General features: G+C 38.8%; 1 protein-coding gene across 5 annotated transcripts in view; it reads right to left on the reverse strand.

Moving 5' to 3' along the window:
- gria4b (glutamate receptor, ionotropic, AMPA 4b) overlaps positions 1–5,382 on the reverse strand; it is a 97,675-nt gene extending 92,293 nt beyond the window's left edge. For all 5 annotated transcript variants that reach the window (XM_084137562.1, XM_084137558.1, XM_084137559.1 and 2 more), the window contains exon 1: positions 5,023–5,382. In XM_084137562.1, the coding sequence (XP_083993688.1) occupies positions 5,023–5,110 (88 nt within the window). In that variant the 5' untranslated portion in view covers positions 5,111–5,382. The remainder of the gene's footprint in view (positions 1–5,022) is intronic.
- Positions 5,383–21,535: the final 16,153 nt, after the last annotated feature.

A 21,535-nucleotide genomic window follows, 5' to 3' on the forward strand; every position in this document is an offset into this window, starting at 1 on the left:
AGAGATATATGGGTACAAAAATACACATGGTTCAAGGATATTGAGATTGCCACATCAGATGAGTAACATGCCACATCAGATGAGTCAAGTGCACACTCTAGTGAGCTTTCACAGGCGAATAACCCCATTATGCACATATATGACGTCTCTCTGGAATATTAAAATGTATGTTTTGGACTATAAAAATACTTTTGAAAAAAAAAAAAAAAAAAAAAAAAAAAAAAAATATATATATATATATAGGCTCAACCCCAGATGGACAAGTGTATATATATATATATATATATATATATATATATATATATATATATATATATATAGCAAAGTAAAAAACGGGTTAACCTTAATGAAATTTGTCGATTATTTACATTATGGATTAGTCATAGTGGCCCTTTAGGCCTGCCTTCATGTCTAGGCTAATCCTTTTTCTTTTTTTTTATTATTATAAAAAATGTTTATTAAGTCATCTTTATTGCAAAAAAGAGAGTACAAATCACAGGTGACTAACCAAAATATACGTAAGGAATAATTGACGACAGGCCGTTGAATTATTAGAAAAATAATGCACACCCGAGGTGGTAATGCGGTCACGACGCGAAGCGGAGTGGCCGTTCACCTCGGGTGTGCATTATTTTTCTAATAATTCAACGGCCTGAAGTCAATTATTCCGCTTATACTACAGTTACCACACCTCGAAACATTGTTCAGATTATGTATTTCAAGACGTTTGTAAAGCTTTTGTCATTAAAACGCTCTTGTATGTAGGACTAATTTCTTACGCATCTAGTCCAATGCCTCCGTTGCTAATTCCAAAACGTCATTTTAGAGTTAGTAACGGAGGTTTGAGCCACTGATAGCAGACTAAAGCTGGGGACACACGACTAGCTGACACATTCTCTGACTGTTTTCATCGACTGCAGCAGATTTTAAACACCGACTTTGAACACAGACTGAACGCGCGTTTGGGCATTATCAGTCATAAGTATCAAATTGCATTCATAACCGGCCTTAAAGTGTGTCCCCGGCTTTATGCAGTTATTAATGCAGTTATTAGAGAGAGATGTTGCAATAATGAGACAGAAAAGCATGTGCGTCAGTATTATTAGCCTATTTATTTATTAATTTAATTCGTTTTAATTAATTCGTTCATTCTTTTTTTTTTTTTTTTTTTCATTGACAGATGACAGTAGACTATAGCCAAATAAATGAAACACAAAGCCCTTTTAACAAGTGGGCCTATAAATAATTATTTATTTATTATTATCTGCAATAAAAATCCGTACTGCAGGACTATCCATTTATTTAGCCTATATTCAGTTTAATTTTCTATTGATTATAATATAGACAGGACTATATACTTTATTTATTCAAATTAAACTGCATGTTTCCATTGATTGTGAGCTAGACATTGAAAATTGCAGATCAAGCGCATGGGGCTAAATGCTTTTTCTTGTTATGAATTGTATCCTATTTTCCGTTATTACCGTTAACTACGCGAAGTGATTTGGAACTGTAATGCGGTCAAGACCTGCCTGGAACTACTTTAGCCGTGCGTTTCCCTGAAAATAATGCACACCTTAGAACGTTCGTCAACCAATCAGATTCAAGCATTCAACGGCCCTGTAGTATAAATAACAACAATGTCTAGGCTATTCCATAATGTAAATAATTGGCGTCTGCGCGTCACGCACGGAGAAATTCTGTCAGTGACGTCACTTTACAAGAACGCATTTTATACAAAGATGCATTTAACAATAATCAACAATGGCAGAAGAAGCCGCAAAGCAGGCAAACCGCTGTGTGGCAAGCGCACGACCTGTTATCCAAAGCACGAGAGAACACTATATTAAACGATTTCAATGAGCTCATAAACACAGGTTTATGTAGCACATATTTGTCAGATATGGTGCTGTAACTTGACTCGAGAGTTATCTTCCCCCGCGCATAACTTGCCATTTGCGATTATATTTTTTTCTGTAGATGTCAGACTCAGAAAATAAAATGTATTTCTGTTTTGTTTTTGTCCTGAGAGCAAACGCGACCCGCGAGAAGCCCGCGAACGCATGAAAAAAACATGCGCATGCGCATAAACCAGATGGCGTGCAATGCACAATACTGGACTAAATTAAATCCTATGTAGCAAATGATATTTTTATGAGAACAGTAACTTTAATGGGATTAATATTACATGTAATATTTAATGAGATCTTAAAATGTCCCTTGATTACATTTAGGGGAGAGTGGCGTAAGATGAGCCATTTTTACTTGTGTGGTCCTCAAAATAAGGGAAAATGAGGCAGAAGTACAATTAAAGTATCTAAAGTAATTTCAGGATGTTTACTATATCATTTTAAATGATCAGAATGCATCTATGACAAAGGATTCTAAAAATATGTCTTCTTATAAAAAAGTGTTCCTGTGGCTCAATTTGCCCCAGGTAAGGGTCAGTGGGTAAGTTGAACCATCTGCACTGACCATCTAAATTAATCTGATTCAAACCCATGTGAAAATTTAAAGATTTACCTCTTTTAAAAACTAATTTATTAATCAAATTTCCTTTTACAAATAGTCATACTTCGTTTCTTAATGCTAACTTAAACAACATAAAACCAACCAAATTAAGTTTAAATTTCAATATCTTTAATTGTTTGCATTTCTGAAACAATATCTTGAACACCAAAGTTGTAACCTTCCCAAAAACAGACTAAATAGAGAGTTTGTTGAGTAAAATTAAATAAAAAATGAATTAGAATGAATAAATGAATGTCACAGAAACAGTCAAAAGATTATTGTAGCATGTTAGGCCATTACAGGTGGAAAGATAAATATGGTTATGGTGAAAAGCATAATCTGGTTCTCATCAGAAAATGATCTGGTGTACTTGTACACTGTCCCTATCAAATAAATTAAATACATATAAATACACATATTAAATACATAGGCCTATATATGATAAACTAAAAGAGTTGCATAATATTACATTGAAATTCTACCAGTTTACATTTCAGACATTTAATTTAACTTCAGTGTCTAAATGGTAGGGTAAGTTAAAACGCTGACTCAACTTACCCCACAGCAGCATTTGGCTCACTTTCCCCCAAAGCTAAATAATCTGCATGGTTTTATACGTTGCTAAATCACCAACATGCATCATAAATATTTTTAGACCTGGACAAATTTGCTTTGATGTAACAGCCATTACATCTGCTATATGCTCACATTTTACTTTGACAAGCGAAAAACAGTTTTTAAAGTAAATGGGTGCTTTCCACTCCTAGGTGCTTCTCCTTTTCACAGTCTGGCAGAAATAATGGGTGGTTCCAATAAAAGTGTACAGTTGCCAAGATACAGGCTCAAACCACTGGCTCATCTTACCCCACTCCCCCCACACAGTCCCTCCTCTGAACCTTGTAACGCTCTAACCGTTTTCCAGGGTGTAAAACGGTAAGAGCGTTACAAGGTTCAGAGGAGGGACTGTGTGAGTTCCTGCAAAACGTTCTACCTTTTTTTGCAGCCCTTTATACAACATTATAAAGGACTGCAGCTTTTTAATGTTCACTGTCCTGCTTTTAAACATTGAAAAGCAGTAGTTGTTTTATGGTGTATTGTTTATATTTTTAAGCTTTTTCTAAAATGCAACATAGCCAACATTTATAGGCTACATATTATTTGAAGGAGAACAATGGGCAGGATGCGAAATGCAAAAAGTAAAATGTAGCTAATATGGGGACATTCTAAATTTATTAAAATATATATATATATTTTACATATATATATGTATTTTATACATATATACATATATAATATATATATATATATATATATATATATATATATATATATATTTGTTTGTTTGTTTGTTTTGATAGCACTGCACGGTTTCTACATGTTTCAGGATGGAAAGTCCAACTATGATTTATTTGATTTTCTGTTGACTTTTATAGTTTCTGGTGGTATAATAAATAAAATAAAATGATTTTTGTTATTCAACATTTGTGTGTTTCTCTCACTAGTGGGTGGGAAGCGTGAAATGTAAAACCAAGAGTGGAGCTAGCTAGTGATTACAGAATGCTTTGATAAAGGAAATATCTATTGCTCCATTCCACTATAGGCAGCTCCATTCTGGATTTTAGTCTGTGCATTGCTCGGTGACACGCAAGACTTGACACTTTGGCTACTTTTGGAACTATTTTTGTTGGCTAAAGAGAAATATATGTAGACAGCTAACTGTCTATTTTCTTTCCAAGCTACTCAATATGAATTAAATAGTTTCAATAATAACTTAATAATAAAACCTATACAAAATGTAAAAGGCAACAAAACTCCTCCCTTAATGCCTGAAACGTCACCATATTGAATTTCACAAAATCACAGCTGCTAGTAGTTGTTTTTTGTTGTTGTTTTTTTTTTACTGTAAATTGTATGGAATTTTTATAGTGTTATTAAGGCATTACATTCCTTAGACAACGGCACACTTTACATCATTTCGGTAAAATAATAGGCTGAGAGAGATCATGTATCTCACAGGCACCAGGAGTCTCAGAGCTTATGACACAGGGCTTGATGCAGTATTGGAATAAATTAAGCCACTTTCTATTCACGAGGTGGTGAATTAATATTTAAGTCGCTTTGTGATCATTTATCCGTACTATTTTGATTTCACAAAGCATTCATTAATAAATAAATAAACTTTCATTGCGTTTGTGCCCTTGTTCAGAATGATTCATCTTCAGAACAACATCCCGTTAGAGCCACGGAGAGCACTGCAGTGGTGCCATAACCAAAACGTGGCACGCTGATCTGTTTGACAGCTAAAAACAAACAATCAAAAAGTATACAAAAAAAAATATTTGCCTCTAAAATTATTATCCTTTGCTGTCATACAACAAATCTACTTCCAACCGCATTATTTGCGCACTGACATTCGCAGTTGACCCCCACTGCAGACGGTCTTATTTGTGTCATTCATTTGACACTGTTTAACGTGAAGCTCGTGTCTTTGACAAGCATCGCCGTACTTACCGATTTGAACGCTGCTCGGAAAAGCACCCATAGTGAGTCCCCAAACGCAAGAGAATAGCAGTAAGAGCTGATTACAAGAAATCCTCATTTTGTTAGTTCAAATTTGTGAGAGACATTGAGGATGACGTCAGTTGGGTAAAGGACAGAAAGGAGAAACGTTGTTAGAAATCCATTCTTGCCGGGTTTTTCCCCTGCAGTGGCACGAACCCTGGTGCGACTCCGTCCGGCGGTAGACGGTCCACATGCAAGATGGGGGGAGCGCGACAGCGGTGGGCAGTGTCTGCATACACATACACACTCATCACACATGCGCCTTCTCTACACCATCACACACACTCTTTCTCGCCGGTGTTCGTGTGTTCTTTCTCTTTCAATGCCGTATTCCGAGACAGCATACTTCTCCTCAGCCGAGTGAAATCTCATTTATAACGCGACCACCCTTCCGATTGGACTATCCCATTGAAACAAAAGCTAAGTTGGACTAGTCAGAAAAGCGACTAGTGTGGTGCACACAGGTGAATGATACGTGGTGATTTTGCTGTTATATGTGCAGTCCAGAATGTTTTAAGTGCGTTATTTTGCTTTGAAATTTGCAAACAAGTGTCTAACAGCATTGGCTAATACTATTAACAGGAGAAAAATACCATCAGTTAAACAAATTACAGTTAAGGGGAAAACATTATCATACAACCTCATGAGGTAGTTGAGAGATTATGGCACAAACAATCTATTCTGTGGTAAAATAGCCTAGCCTATAATTTCACATTGAATTGTGATCATGTTGAGGGATGTTATTAAATAATATGAATTAGGAGGTTTTTTAATTGATATCCCAACATCCACACGAGATTTTCATTTACATGTTTAAAAAAAAAACTAGAAAAATCATGGCTGACCATAAAGGAGCTGGGTTGTGTCACGGCAGGATAAATGCAAAAAGGTGCGAGGACTCAAGTGCAAAGAATGTTGTTTATTTATAAAAGAAAAACAAATACAAAACAAAACCCACAAGGGGGGAAAACATAACTAGAAAATACAAAACCAAAAACAGAACATGAACTTACTGGGGAATCACAGAGAACAGGAAACATAAGACAACGTACCGACACAGACTGCAAACAAGAGGGGACTTATAAAGGGAAACTAATCAGGAGGGAACAGGTGGAAGAACTCAAACAATAATCAGATAACAAGTGGGAGGGATCAGACAATGACATGAGCACATGGCCCAAAATAACAAAACACCCATGTGCAGCACAAGACAGGACAGGCATGTGACATTACCCCCTCCCTAATAAGATCAGGGCGAGACGGGAGGGACAGACCAGGGCGAGACGGGCAGTCCATCGGGTGGCCATGGAAGAGATGACCCCACGGGCGGCCAGGGCGGAGACACCACCGGCTCAGGAACAGACACCGGTTCGGCGGTGGCCATCTTGTCCGAAGACGCAGGCTCGGCAGACGTGACGTGAACAGTCTCTGTGGCGGCCATCTTGTCCGAAGACACAGGCTCGGCAGACGTGACTTGAACGGTCTCTGGATCGGCAGACGTGACGTGAACGGTCTCGGGGCCGGCAGGGCGAGCTGCTCGGGCGGGGCCGGCAGGGCAGGGCGAGCAGCTCGGGCGGGGCCGGCAGGGCAGGGCGAGCAGCTCGGGCGGGGCCGGCAGGGCAAGTCGCCTGAGCGACGCGTTTCTCTTCCTCCTCCGTCTCCGGACCACCGAAACTGGGACCACTGGAATCAGGACCACCGGAACAAGGTCCACCATGACAGTCACGGAGGGAGTCTTCCTTCTCCTCCTCCGTTTCAGGACCACCGGACTCAGGACCACCGGCACTGGGACCACCTCCCTGGCAATTCTCTCCCGATGACGAATAAGACCCTTCACCATCGCCTCAAAACTGACCCGATCAAATGCTGATCGGATCAGCCAGTCCATCGGTTCGTCGAGCGCATGATTGAATAAGTCCTTACGAGCCTCCTCGCCAAGATTCAGCCCCTCAGCTGCGCTACAGAACCTCTGACTGAACTCACCTCCGTCCCCTGCTGACGGAGGGAGACAAGCTCCTTAAATCGGAGAATCCGCTCCCGTTGCGGACAGGAGACTGGTCGCACCCCTTTTCTCCGCTGAGTCCTCATGTGGTCGGTACGTTATGTCACGGCAGGATAAATGCAAAAAGGTGCAAGGACTCAAGTGCAGAGAATGGTGTTTATTTATAAAAGAAAAACAAATACAAAACAAAACCCACGAGGGGGGAAAAACATAACTAGAAAATGCAAAACCAAAAACAGAACATGAACTTACTGGGGAATCACAGAGAACAGCAAACATAAGACAACGTACCGACACAGACTGCAAACAAGAGGGGACTTATAAAGGGAAACTAATCAGGAGGGAACAGGTGGAAGAACTCAAACAATAATCAGATAACAAGTGGGAGGGATCAGACAATGACATGAGCACATGGCCCAAAATAACAAAACACCCATGTGCAGCACAAGACAGGACAGGCATGTGACATTACCCCCTCCCTAATAAGATCAGGGCGAGACGGGAGGGACAGACCAGGGCGAGACGGGCAGTCCATCGGGTGGCCATGGAAGAGATGACCCCACGGGCGGCCAGGGCGGAGACACCACCGGCTCAGGAACAGACACCGGTTCGGCGGTGGCCATCTTGTCCGAAGACGCAGGCTCGGCAGACGTGACGTGAACAGTCTCTGTGGCGGCCATCTTGTCCGAAGACACAGGCTCGGCAGACGTGACTTGAACGGTCTCTGGATCGGCAGACGTGACGTGAACGGTCTCGGGGCCGGCAGGGCGAGCAGCTCAGGCGGGGCCGGCAGGGCAGGGCGAGCAGCTCGGGCGGGGCCGGCAGGGCAGGGCGAGCAGCTCGGGCGAGGCCGGCAGGGCAAGTCGCCTGAGCGACGCGTTTCTCTTCCTCCTCCGTCTCCGGACCACCGAAACTGGGACCACTGGAATCAGGACCACCGGAACAAGGTCCACCAGGACAGTCACGGAGGGAGTCTTCCTTCTCCTCCTCCGTTTCAGGGCCACCGGACTCAGGACCACCGGCACTGGGACCACCTCCCTGGCAATTCTCTCCCGATGACGAATAAGACCCTTCACCATCGCCTCAAAACTGACCCGATCAAATGCTGATCGGATCAGCCAGTCCATCGGTTCGTCGAGCGCATGATTGAATAAGTCCTTACGAGCCTCCTCGCCAAGATTCAGCCCCTCAGCTGCGCTACAGAACCTCTGACTGAACTCACCTCCGTCCCCTGCTGACGGAGGGAGACAAGCTCCTTAAATCGGAGAATCCGCTCCCGTTGCGGACAGGAGACTGGTCGCACCCCTTTTCTCCGCTGAGTCCTCATGTGGTCGGTACGTTATGTCACGGCAGGATAAATGCAAAAAGGTGCAAGGACTCAAGTGCAGAGAATGGTGTTTATTTATAAAAGAAAAACAAATACAAAACCCACGAGGGGGGAAAAACATAACTAGAAAATGCAAAACCAAAAACAGAACATGAACTTACTGGGGAATCACAGAGAACAGGAAACATAAGACAACATACCAACACAGACTGCAAACAAGAGGGGACTTATAAAGGGAAACTAATCAGGAGGGAACAGGTGGAAGAACTCAAACAATAATCAGATAACAAGTGGGAGGGATCAGACAATGACATGAGCACATGGCCCAAAATAACAAAACACCCATGTGCAGCACAAGACAGGACAGGCATGTGACAGGTTGTGACACTTTCCAGTGTATTTCTACTAGTAGACAATATATCAACATTTGAGACACAAATCCTAAGATTTTAAAGGGGAATAAAGCAAATGCCAGACATGAGTCTTTGAAAGAGACTAAAGACATTTAACACATTTTGTTGACATTTAATGAATGACCACTGAGTTTTCATTTTCTGGTATTTAACTCCCATTCTGTTCAGCCCCATTAATCATACTGTTCATCACAATCTCAATTTCCTCCTTTTCTATATCACTCTACGGCTTCAGCCTCTAGTCTTTAAGTTTAAGGAACGCTGTCTGTGAAAAATGAGCAGTGGGTTAGTGACATTTGGTTTTGTACAAATGTATTGATTGTACTGCTGTCAACAAGCGACACTTAAAAAAAATAAAGATTACAATTAAAACAAAAAGGAGTTTAATGTCACAACCTGTTAAGTTCTAGAGTTCTTTAGAAAACTATTTACTGATGCTTTAGAGAACCCAGAAGCCAATACGCTAATCTGGAGATCAAAAATTCTAAACTATTTTTTACAGGTGAATGTTGTTGACCCAATGACCCTCTGATTGTACTCTCTCAAAAATGGTCTATGATGGCTTTAAATGAATAAATACTTGCAAAAGTGACTTTTAAATGTTATTTGGTTGTTTGTCCTCTATCAGATTTGAATGGCTGAATCAATTACGCAGCTTTAACCAACCATGGCATTCACTGTGCGTGAACAGACATGAGTGGCGTCAACTGCAGTGTCTCTGTCCAAGGTCCTGAATCTATGCAGCCCCATTGAAATTCAACAGAGCATGTGCAAAAAATACTTAAGCTTCAACCTCTATATGTTATCTCTATAAAGAAGCTTACATGTTTACATTTTTGACACGCTTTTATGTTTTGAAAAGCTGTGGTTTCATATTGTATGTATATGCTCCAAATAACATTTCACAACATTTAATTAGCAATTATGGAGCGACTCTTGTCAAAATTGACTTAACTGGTGCACAGGGCATCTCATTAACAGACACACATTTTCCTAAACAGGGAAAAATATATATTTATACACATACATGTATCTATTGTGACTACATAGGTCATCATAATATTTTTTCCCATGATAGGTTCAATTATATTTGTGCGCAGTTAAAGATCATGGACACAAACTTTTTTCTTTATCAGGCTGGTTGTAAATGAGGTGTCCAAAACCATTAGTCTCTATGCTTTTTTCATATACCCATATGCTGGTATCTCAGCAACTCTCAGGAAGTCAATTGCATCGCCTGTTTGGTTGAAGTACAAAATTAAATTGGCTCGACTGGGTCGTGAGACTGGGTCAATGCAACATCACAGAGACTGCTGAAGGTTCATATTATATTCCTCAGTTTTGTTGACTAACTGGCATCCCATTGGCTTCCTCGGACTGAGGAGTCCGTTCCATTTTGGAGCTATTCGTATTGATACAGTGCATTACCTTTTGGGCTCTGTAATGGCTTAGCATCACGATTCCGTTTGATCTTGACACTGACTCTCGCACGAAAGCTGCGCTGCGACACAGACAAAGAATCCAAACAATTGATGAATCACTGTTTTTAAGGACTTACATCTTTGTCTGAAAATCAAGGCATTCTAAATTCCAAAGCCAAGAGAGATCAAGTGACACTGAGCGCAATGAGTCTTCCTATCTTAAACATCCTCATATTCATAATATTTAGCCTGCGGACAAACCCAGAACTGAAATGAGATCAGTCAGTTTGCACCGAGAAGGATGGATCAATGATTAATTGAATTTCCTTGCATTTTTGAGGAATGTCTTTAAAAATTCAGGGGTAATTCTATTGATGGCACCCTATTGTGAATGCATGATCAGTTGGGAGCTTGTTATGGGCATATGTGCAATGTCAAGTGTGCTTTAGTCTGAAACAAGGACTTCTGGGGCCTCATGTATAAAGACTTGCGTTGAATTCATACTAAAACATTGCGTACGGACAAAGCTGTAAATGTGCGTACGTACAAAAAAACCCCAGATGTATGAATCTCTGCGTACGAAGGATCCCACGCATATTCTCTTTGTACATCCCAGTTAACGTAAAATTGAGCGCACATGCACAAGCACAACGCACCACCCAGTCTCCTCCCTTAATTAAACTAATTTAAATATGGTAATGAGTCCACTTTGGCAAAAGAAAGCAGTAAGAAAATGGCGGCAAGAAACAAAACTTTACAGAAAGTGAATTGGAGGTGCTACTATCGGAGGTAGAAACGAAAAAAAAAAAAATTTATTTGGAACTTTGTCCTCCGGAATTAATAACAAAAGGAAAACATATGAGTGGGAGAGTTTGGCTGATGCAGTCAATGCGGTGGGATCTGAAAGTCGCACTGTAGAGTAGACTGAGTTGAGACACTTTTTGCGTTTTGATTTTTCACACAAAAATAGACATTGAAAAGAAGTGAATTTCCGCATGACACGTCACATAACATTACATTAGCTTGTAGACTAAGATATTATCTATCAATAATACCCACAAGTAGTTTATATTTTCCACAATCAGCTCATAAAAATAAGGTGCTTTTTGTCTCAACTTTGTCTCAACTGTACCAATATGTGGTACAGTTGAGACAGTGCATGGTACAGTTGAGACACCCATTTCTAATGAAGGTAATTAACCATTCATTGTAAAATATAAAAAATAAAGACAAATAAAGAAAATAACAATTGGGCAACATTTTTGTTTATTCATCCATTTATATTCATTCATTTTATTTAAATTAGCACTGGTTAAAATGTATAAAGCAGGAACAAGATATGTAACAATATTTAATAATAATACAGTTTAAATATCACAAATAACAAATTTTATTTTCATTTGCGTCCTATGCTGGCTTATTACGGCGTTTAAACTGTTATCATAACACTGAACAACTAAACAATGTGTTTCCTAATAGAACTCTATCGGGGGAACAGTAGATATGGGTCTCAACTATCCCCCGCTGGCACCTCGCACATTTCTCTAGATTTTGCAATTACCTTGCATGACACAATACCATGAAATATGCCAGTTTTTAGGGCACAGAATAACGTTTGTGGTGATACCAGTTACGTTTAACAGTCACATAAGGATAATAAGCTATTCATTGTGGAGAGTGCATTTTGAAGTGGACGTCATATCTTAGAAAAAAAAAACTTTTCCCGATATCTTCGGATCGGAGATGCGTCCGTTGTTCAAATTTCCCACGATCAAAGAGGACACTAATACGCACGTGCACAGCAAAAATCACAACTTGTGCTTGCTGCGAATGCAAGTTATTTAAGGTGTCTCAACTGTACACAGCCTACCCCAATTGACCTTAAAAAGAAATGGTCTGATATAAAGGTGGACATTAAACCAAAGCTGTCATTTCCATAGACTAAGGGTTGTATCAATTTGCATATGCTTTTATATGTTCTTATTTAATTGCATAATTGATAGAATATTCCCATAAGGCTCGTGTGACAATATATGTCAATTATTTTATAAATTGCAAATTAATAGCAATGCTTCCCACGGTTGGTGGTGCGATAGACTTGTAGAACAATTCGTTGTGTAATGTTTGCAACTTCACTTCATTGCCTGTAAGAGTCGCCAACGGACAAAAACAATGAGAAATGTACGTACGCCAGACATGAAATTGGCGTGGAGGAACGCACATTCTCGCGTTAATTTCACTGTTAGTACGTACGACCGTGAGCGTGAAAGCTGGCGTACGCAAAGTTTTTGTGCGTACGCAAGATTGATACATGAGGCCCCTGGTGATGAAGGGAGAGTGGAAAAGTCTGCCTGCTCGATATCAAATAAATCCTTTTGCTGCAGAAAGTATTGATGCAGAAATAGTTACCGCACAACAGAAGCCTTATGGACTTGAGATGGATAATACAAATGGATTTGTACCAACCTGCAACTGATAGGTGCAAAAAAAAACCCAAAAACGCAATGTTAGTAAGCTGATGTAAATTCATATCCATCAACAGATTCTTTGGAATTACAGTCACTAAAGTAAATCAATGATTGTTGTGGGCCTCATGAGGGTTTCCTCAGTGCAGATGGCTAGAAATGCTGCGGTAGGTCTATGGTGCGGCCCCTCGGGGGCCTGTGGGGGAGCGAGTGGCTTTTGATTAGCAATCGGTGCTTAGGGGTCTTCTCTCGGACATAGGGCAGATTAATATAGGGAAAAGGGCAAACGCTCTCATTTCATGCATTGATCCACTGTAGCCCACTACTGATTCTCACACACAGGGTCAAAAATGAACTTTTTACCACAACTGCCAATGAGAAACATTTTCAGCCATCAGTTTTTTTGCTGCATCATATACCATAAGCCAATCTCTCAGTGAACCAGCAACTGATTTCCATGTCTATAAAAATGTGTGTATATGCATGTGGGTGTGTTCACATCTGCTCTTTCTCCCCTTTTCATAAACAATAACTCCACGAATCCCTTCTGTTTAGAGAGCCAGGCTGGCCAAGCAGTATTTTAAACACATGACATTTTCCCTGGAAATGTGTTATTGTACCAGTGTCGTCACTCTTCAATTTCCTCGCTCATTTTTGCTGGTTACTCCAAGGGACGAGCTGAGTCAGACGAGGAAAGGGGAGGGATTGGGGGGGTGGGGTATTTTTAGATGGCATTTACCATTTTCCCACCCCACTCAGGGATCAGCACCTGCATGGTAAATACAAACAGTGATGTATATGAAAGGAGGAGCAGTAATCAGTCAAATAAACAAAGAAAGGAATAATGTGCAGGCAAGGGTAAAGAATAACACAATGCATAATTAGGTGGGATGGGAGGTGCAGAGGACAATTAAAGGCCTTATTGAACAGCTACGCAATTCAGACATTGAGAACACTAATTTAATACACTATCTCTGAAAACGAGACGAGGACATTGAGACAATCTGCTCATCTCAGAGACACAAGCGGTCATTACCTCATGAACCTTACACCTATTTTTGTCTTGTTCACTGTAAAGAATGGTATGATCATATGACAACATTATGTTTTATCATTACTTTCTGTTACTGTTACCTCATCAAAATAATTTAACCAATTTCAACTTATTGTAAGTTATACAAAATTAGATAAGATTAATTAGACAATTAAAAAAAAAAATTGTTGAAAATGAGTAGTACAGCCAATTTGATTATACTTAAAAATGTAAGGAAGCAGCAGAACTTAAATATTTAGTTGAATTAGGTGGATTTTTTTTTTTTTTTTTACAAATTAATAGTGTTATTATTTCTTAAAATGAAAAATAAATAAATAGATATATAATATTCATCAATAAACAATTAATTTTTATTTTATTTTTTATATTAAATAATAAAATGTGTTTTATTTCATAAATACAAAAACATTTTTTGCATTCATGTAGGCTAATATTTTTTTAAATATCACAATATTTCATATAATGAATATTACATAGTGTATGTAATTAACTATTTATTTATGTATTTATTATATAAAATAAAATAAATGTTTCAGGTATGAACATTATAAAGGAAATCATTGAAGAAACTTTTATCATAGCAGTCTTTATTGCAGCTCAAATTATTTCTGCATTCATGCTTAAATTAATTTCTTCTCAGCATAAACATCAAAGCTAAAAAAATATTTGTCAGTATGAAACAACTCGTTCATTTTCATTGTGATGTCAGTCTAACCCCTTCTCATCTCTGGATCTCTGAGTGAGTGTATGAGGAGAGTTAACGTAGCACTTGCTTGGCACACTTAACGATTTATTGACTGACTGATTGATTGCTTCAGTCTCGCACCCACAGGCTAACACCTGCTATACACGCAGTGTTCTTCTGTGAAGCGTAACGTTTTAAATGAAGTCTTCTTAGTGTGTGTCTTTTAGACTCTTGCACTCCCTTTCTCGCACTAACTACAGGAAGCCACCACTGTTGTCCGTCAGCAACCGAGTTCCTCATTCACAGATTTACATTTCCACACGAATCTGTGGCCTTGTTTTTTACAATGAAAGGAAATAAGGCCTTACCTTTGCTGCCTGTCAGAGAAGCTTACTAGCTTTGTCGCCTCTGAAGACAGGAGATAATGCGCAAGAGAGAATGAGGCAGCCGTGTGTCAGAACGCGGCAGAGACGCATTAACCTCTGCAAGTCACCGGCGCAGCCAAGGCAAGCCTCTTTCTCTCTCCCTCTCCTTGTCACTTTTTCTCTTATTTCCTTTCTATCTCTCTGATAACAAATCAGCACTTCTTGCAAGACTAAAAAGCATCCCCATTGGCACACTGCAGTACTGTACAATTCCAAAATGACCTTCAAAGGGTGAGAAACAACATAATCAGCAAGCATGCAGGACGGTGTTTCACATGATGTGATTCTCGAATCAGTTCCTTCAAACATGTCTTTCTGTTGCCATATCTCCCAAGACTGCCAGACATAACGCAGGGTGGATGCAGATCGTGATATATCTGCTGGCGCTACTTCACTTCCATGTTTTTAAGAGTTTTTCTTATCAGCGGACAGCTGGCTCGCCGACACTCTGCTGCCAGGTTAGTAGACAGTTCAGTGGGGGTTTCTGTTCGCCTCAACCTTCTCTTTTATCTGAACCTTCTTTTCACAACTTATTTTGAATACTGTGGGCATGTTAACCTGTGACAGACTGGGCAAAAAAATGGATAAAGTGCAATGAAAATTTCAAGAAACAAAAGGAAACTGATGGAAAATGGACAGATTGTTCATGATGATTTTTATTTATTTCATTAAGGCTATTTTTCGACCCATTTCATTAAGTAATATTATAGCACTATTGATTACACAGCTATCTAGAAAGCTTGATTCTCATTGCTCAATCGTGTCATCCATCGGTCTGAAAATGTATTACTCACTGTCATCCATGGCAACAACACTAGCATGTCATTCCACTCATCCAAGCTTAAATTGGTGATATAGCGACAGATCTTTTCATCCACACTTAAGTAGCTATATTCTAGGGAAATAGATTATCAAGAAAGAAAAAATGTAGAATCAATCCACTTGTCAAGCCTGATGTCACGCGTCACAGTTTCTGGGTCCAAGCCAAAAGCAGACAAATGGTATTAATATACACTCACAGTGTGCTCCAAAACAACTGAAAAAAATCATGATCCTAACCAGTGCTGTGAAAACTAATTACGTTACTTTTTATGGAAAGTAATGCATTACTTTTTGTCACCTGGACTGGGCTTGCTTGTTTGTTTTTTATTAATACCCCAGTAGAGGGCGCAGCTCAAACCTTTCTGCTGTGCTGCCATTCTGGATCGAGATATTCAAAAATGTAATGTTTGGTCATGTGAAGTAATTTTTCATTAAGGAAAAATTGACTGACAGGAAAGCTGTCAGTCAATAAAAGAGAACACAAATAATAATAATAACTTGCGCTACTTATTTGAAAAAGTAACTTAAAAGTAATTTAAAAGTAATGCATTACTTCACTAGTTACTTGAAAAAAGTAATCTGACTACGTAACTTGCATTACTTGTAGTACGTTTTCCCCAACACAGATTCTAACCTTTATCTCCATAGTCCATACTGATATCCTAGATGGCCAATGATTCATCTTTTGTGAAAGACCCCTGTCAGTAGGGAGTAGCAGATTGTACGAAAATGTACAAATGAGATTGTGCGAATTCAAAGGAATTAGCCATTATGTATCCCAAAATGTAAAATAGTTACGATCCACGAGAGTGTGTTGAATATTTCTGTCATACTGACTTTAAGAAAAACAGGCCTACAGGTATGTGTGTACAGCACTTGCATACTCTCACAAAATCTACATACTCTAGTATGCTCAAAAACGTCTCGGTTACGTATGGTAACCCTCGTTCCCAGAGGAGGGAACGGAGACCTACGTCTAACTGACAAAGGAGAACCAAAGTATACTTTGAACGCTATACTTTCATATCTCTACTAACACACCACGGACTTGCTCTTGTTTCAACTGCTGTTATCTTGATTTCAATTATTGTATGTATTGAAAATGACCTCAGAGGACTTTAGCATTCATATTACTGTAAAAATTTTGACATTTTGACTTTGTCTGTGCACTATAGTGTGGATTTAAGATAATATAAAGATAACACAATAAAATAATTTCAACATAATTCAACTAGCCATGAAATATGATTATTAATGTACACACAGACAGACATTATCGCAAAATAAACCCCTTTAGGGCGATAGAAGACCATTCATTTTCCACCAGTGGTTTAACTTGCTTCTTAGTGCAGCATCCATTAAAGTTCTCCTATTGTTATCATTAGTGTCTTTTTCTCACATTCTCTTTCGCTCCTTGTATTTCTGACCTCAATACCCTCTAATATGCTTTCTCTTTTTTAATCACTCATTGCTATTCACTCAGTCTATTAACATTCTACACTGAAATGTGCTGGCAAAGACATTTTTCTTTCCTTTCATGTTCAAAACATGAACTACAGTCATATGGAAATACACTGTGGATGCACACAGGGAGACATGCAGTAAAATTGAGGTGGATTTGTCGTGTTCATTTCAAATTCAAAGTAATTTCGCTGATTCAATCAAATCCCTGCGAAAGCGGCGAGCCAGTTTTAGCTCTGCATGTCTTCCAGATCTGCAATGGCAATACAAAATGCTACAAAAAATTATGAAAAAGAACACATAAGGCACTCATCCTAAAATAGTCGATATTTATAGGCAGAATTCACACTCAGCACTTATTACAATGCCATCTGCTGACTGTTAAAACTAATTTTGAAAAATTGCTCATTTATGACCTAACAATTGGGATTAGATGAGGTCATTTCATTTAAGATGAAATACAGTAAGAAATGACTCAGAGGAGATGCAGAAACAAACCCTTTATCCTACCAAATGAAACGAAAATGTTTTATTCTACATTATCCTTTACATGCTCCCTGCACAGGGGGTGGTCCTGCTCAGAGGGAATTCAGCCCTGCACTCATTCTTCTTTCTCTTTTCTCATTCTTAGGCCAAAGATGGGAAGTATGAGATCCAAATAGGTCAATAAAGGACGGGTTTATGCTCCCCACCACCACCACCACTGCATTAATATTCAGACCATCTGCACAGCTAAACGTGCAAACACACAAATGCATATATCCCTTTCCCTCAGATAATCCACTCCTTCTTACTTGAATAATCATGGGCAGATTCAAACGAAAGCTAATTACTTTTCTTCTTCTCATTGAAGGAAGAGTGCTCCATGCAGGGCTTGAATTGATCTTTCAATGCTTTTGTTACATCTATTTCAATTGTTACTCGGTTACTAAAGTAACTCATTGTATCAATTTGGACCAGTGTGGTTAGGTTCGGCTAATGAGATGGAGTGTTATGTCAAAAATCACAGAAATGGGATGATTAAATACATTTAGCCAGCTTTCCTCTTAAATTATCAACTCTGGTTTTATCACATTTTCATCACACTCTCAAAATCGTGCAAGGTAAATAAGAGGATTACATCTAGTGGAGAAGACTAGTAATACGATTAACGTCAATCAGATATTATGTTCAATGTTTGCGGAAATAAATATGGAAAAAAGATCGATTCATGGCTTTTGAGATATCGAATCAACCACATAAAAAAATAAATAAAAAAAACAAAAAAACCCGATTCATTGAAAAATAAATATTTTTGCCCAGCCCTAATATATATAGGCTATATATATTTAGTTGGAGGCATACTTGCGAATGGAGGTTCGGGTTGATCAACTAGCTCTTTCAATGTTTCATCATCGGACTGAATTGATATGTTAAAATTGATGGCATATGTACTGTCCTTACAGTGTGTACAATAGCTGAGAAATGAGGAGGTCTCCGGAGCTGAAATTCAGATATAGTAATGGCCGTTTCGTTTCTGACACGTGCTGTAAGCGGTAGAACAATCACAACAGACTGGGCCATCTGACCAATCAGAGCAGAGTAGGCTCTCAGAAAGGAGAGGTTTAGAGAGACTGAATCTTCCAATTAATCATTTCAGACTCTTTGAACAATGAGGTGATGTGCAATGTATATTATGAGAAAATTAAAGTGTTTTTTGACCTTGGATGCATATAAACCTATTGTAGTTTACCTCCAAAACCAAATTACAAACCTTTAAAATAGCATAATAGGATTACTTTGTTACATTTTTAGAGTGATACATGATGTAGGCCATGTTGGGTCTCCTTGGCTAAAAAATATGGGAGCTGTCACACACTGCAGAGGTTTATATGTGTGTCTGTGTCAGGAACGAAGCTGAGGGGACAAAATTGAGTCTTACAGATCTATAGTGGCTTACTACTGCAGAAAATGAAGAAGCCACCCATTTCAGATAACACTAGAGCCTCTTTTTCAGTTTGTGTTTTTGTTCCTCTCTTTTCTATATTAAAATACCTATTTCAACTCGACAATAACACTGCTTTAAAATATGCAAACATCCCCAGACATTTGTTAGACGTAGTGTCGCTAAAGCATAGTGTCCATTTGTAATTTTCCATAAACCTCCTTTAAGAGGAGCTTCAATTTGCATTGAAATAGAATTGTTCACTCTCAATGCATTCTAAATGCAATACAGAAGATAAATATGTATGACGTGAATTGTGTGGATTGACAGTCTTTGTAAGTCATAAATAACATTTTCTTTAGGTTTTCTCTCCTAAGGATTTACGCATCCTGTTTGCATAGGAACATTCATACTATACGTATATATGTATCGAGTACACATTTCACATTCACATAAAAGGAATAAGGAAAATAGTGAGCCTGAATCTAAATATTCATGGCAATCTTTTATTTTATTTTTTCAAAAACCTAAAAAGATCACTATAGCTGGATTCCTGTTGAAAAGTGTGTGTGTGTGTGTGTGTGTGTGTGTGTGTGTGTGTGTGTGTGTGTGTGTGTGTGTGTGTGTGTGTGTGTGTGTGTGTGTGTGTGTGTGTGTGTGTGTGTGTGTGTGTGTGTGTGTGTGTGTGTGTGTGTGTGTGTGTGTCAGTGTGTGTGTGTGTCAGTGTGTGAGAGAACGACTGTATGAGAGAGTGTCTGGTCTGGCTGAATTGGACAGGGTTGGCAAAATTGACTACACTGAGTAAATGATGGATGGAACAGAGAGAGGAGAACCTATGAGCTAGACATATGGAGTTGGACAAACAGTGAAGGAAAAGCCAATAAAGAGAAGTATCTATTGGCCACGGCAGGAAATATTATTGACCTGGATGACCTCTTTATAAAGTTCCCTGCACTTTTGCAACAAGAACAGAGAGATTAGTACAGAGCAATGGTAGATGGTAAAATGCTTATGGTACAGAAATTTAGATTTTATTGATCTTTCACAATATCTTTGATTTACACCGCTCTATCTTAATAAAACTTAAGCTATCTCTTGATAATATAAATCTAAAATCTGCTGACCTTAAAGCAGTGCACATTTCTCTGAGAATAAGAAATTAGAATATTGTTTACTCTCTATGCTGATGCAGGGAGGAGTTTTGTTGTTCCACAGAATAATTTATTCGAGATTTGATGGAGCCTGTTCTGCTTCGGGGATTTGCGTGAATAGTTTGGACTCTTATTAGGTTTTATTTTTCATTTTCTGGAATAATTTTTATGGGAAAAATATGAAAACAGCTAGGGCACGGTTTGTCTAATTTAATTTCCATTGTATTTCCCATTTAGGATGCTATACAGTGTCCAACACTGGTCTGAAAGTGCTTGAGTGGTAGTCTATTAGTGGACCTCTATTTATTGCATTGCCAAACTTTTTACATACATTTTGTGGTTATTCTACATCTACACCCAGTACCTTCCTCAGAGACCCATGTTATCAAGTAATTTACTTAAATGTAGCACTTTTTGAAAATAGAATGTTTTCATTCTGACTTGCTGTACCAGCATGGCCCCTTTTACCAGGTCTTTTTAATTTGGCTGGAGGTAATTATGATTGTACAGTTAAGAAGCCTGGGAACCCTCTTAATTAATAAGACAAAGTATTAAAGTGGGGAAGCTAAATGTGCATTGTTTAATATTTCATTGTCACTTAAATTGCTCTCTACCCATAAGATATTCCCTTCTTGCAGCTAAAATGCAAGACTTTACACCCCTTATATCACATAATTATTTTTTGCCTTAAAATGGATAAAACCCCTAAGCCATGGAATAACAACAGAGAGAGAGAGAGAGAGAGAGAGAGAGAGAGAGAGAGAGATACCTCAGCTCTTTCCATTGAAGCCTTTGGTAGAACAAACAGGGCCCAGATCTGCTGAGGTGTTACATCTAAAGGTGCTACATATTCCTATAAATAGGAAGAAACAATCTAAATAATATAAAACTGTTGAAAACTAGAATGTGACATTATCTTTCCCTGCCTTTTATTCTTGTAAGGCCCTTCAATCAAAAAGATTGTGGTTTAAGTTTTTCCTCTGTTGCTTTGGAAGAGGTAAATGCAGAAATCCGCAATGCACTGGGATTAGAGCTTGGCAAGAGTAGTCGAATAATTGTCTGTTTCTTAAGAACTCAAGGAACAAACTTGCAGAAGTGCATCATTACTCAAAATCGATGTGCTATTAGAGCGGCGATAACATGATTTATTTTTCTGTTTTTGTCTGCTTTGTTGTTGTAATTGTTCTGGAGATCTGCTTTATAAAATTCTCTGGAGAAGGTGAAATGATGAGAGCGATGCCTCATTAAATGAACAAAACTGTTTTCTGTTGTCCCAAACAGCTGTCCCCAAAGACCTTATTGATCGTAATAA

This window comes from Abramis brama (assembly GCF_963993115.1).
Source record: "Abramis brama genome assembly, chromosome: 15".
Lineage (NCBI taxonomy): Eukaryota > Metazoa > Chordata > Actinopteri > Cypriniformes > Leuciscidae > Abramis > Abramis brama.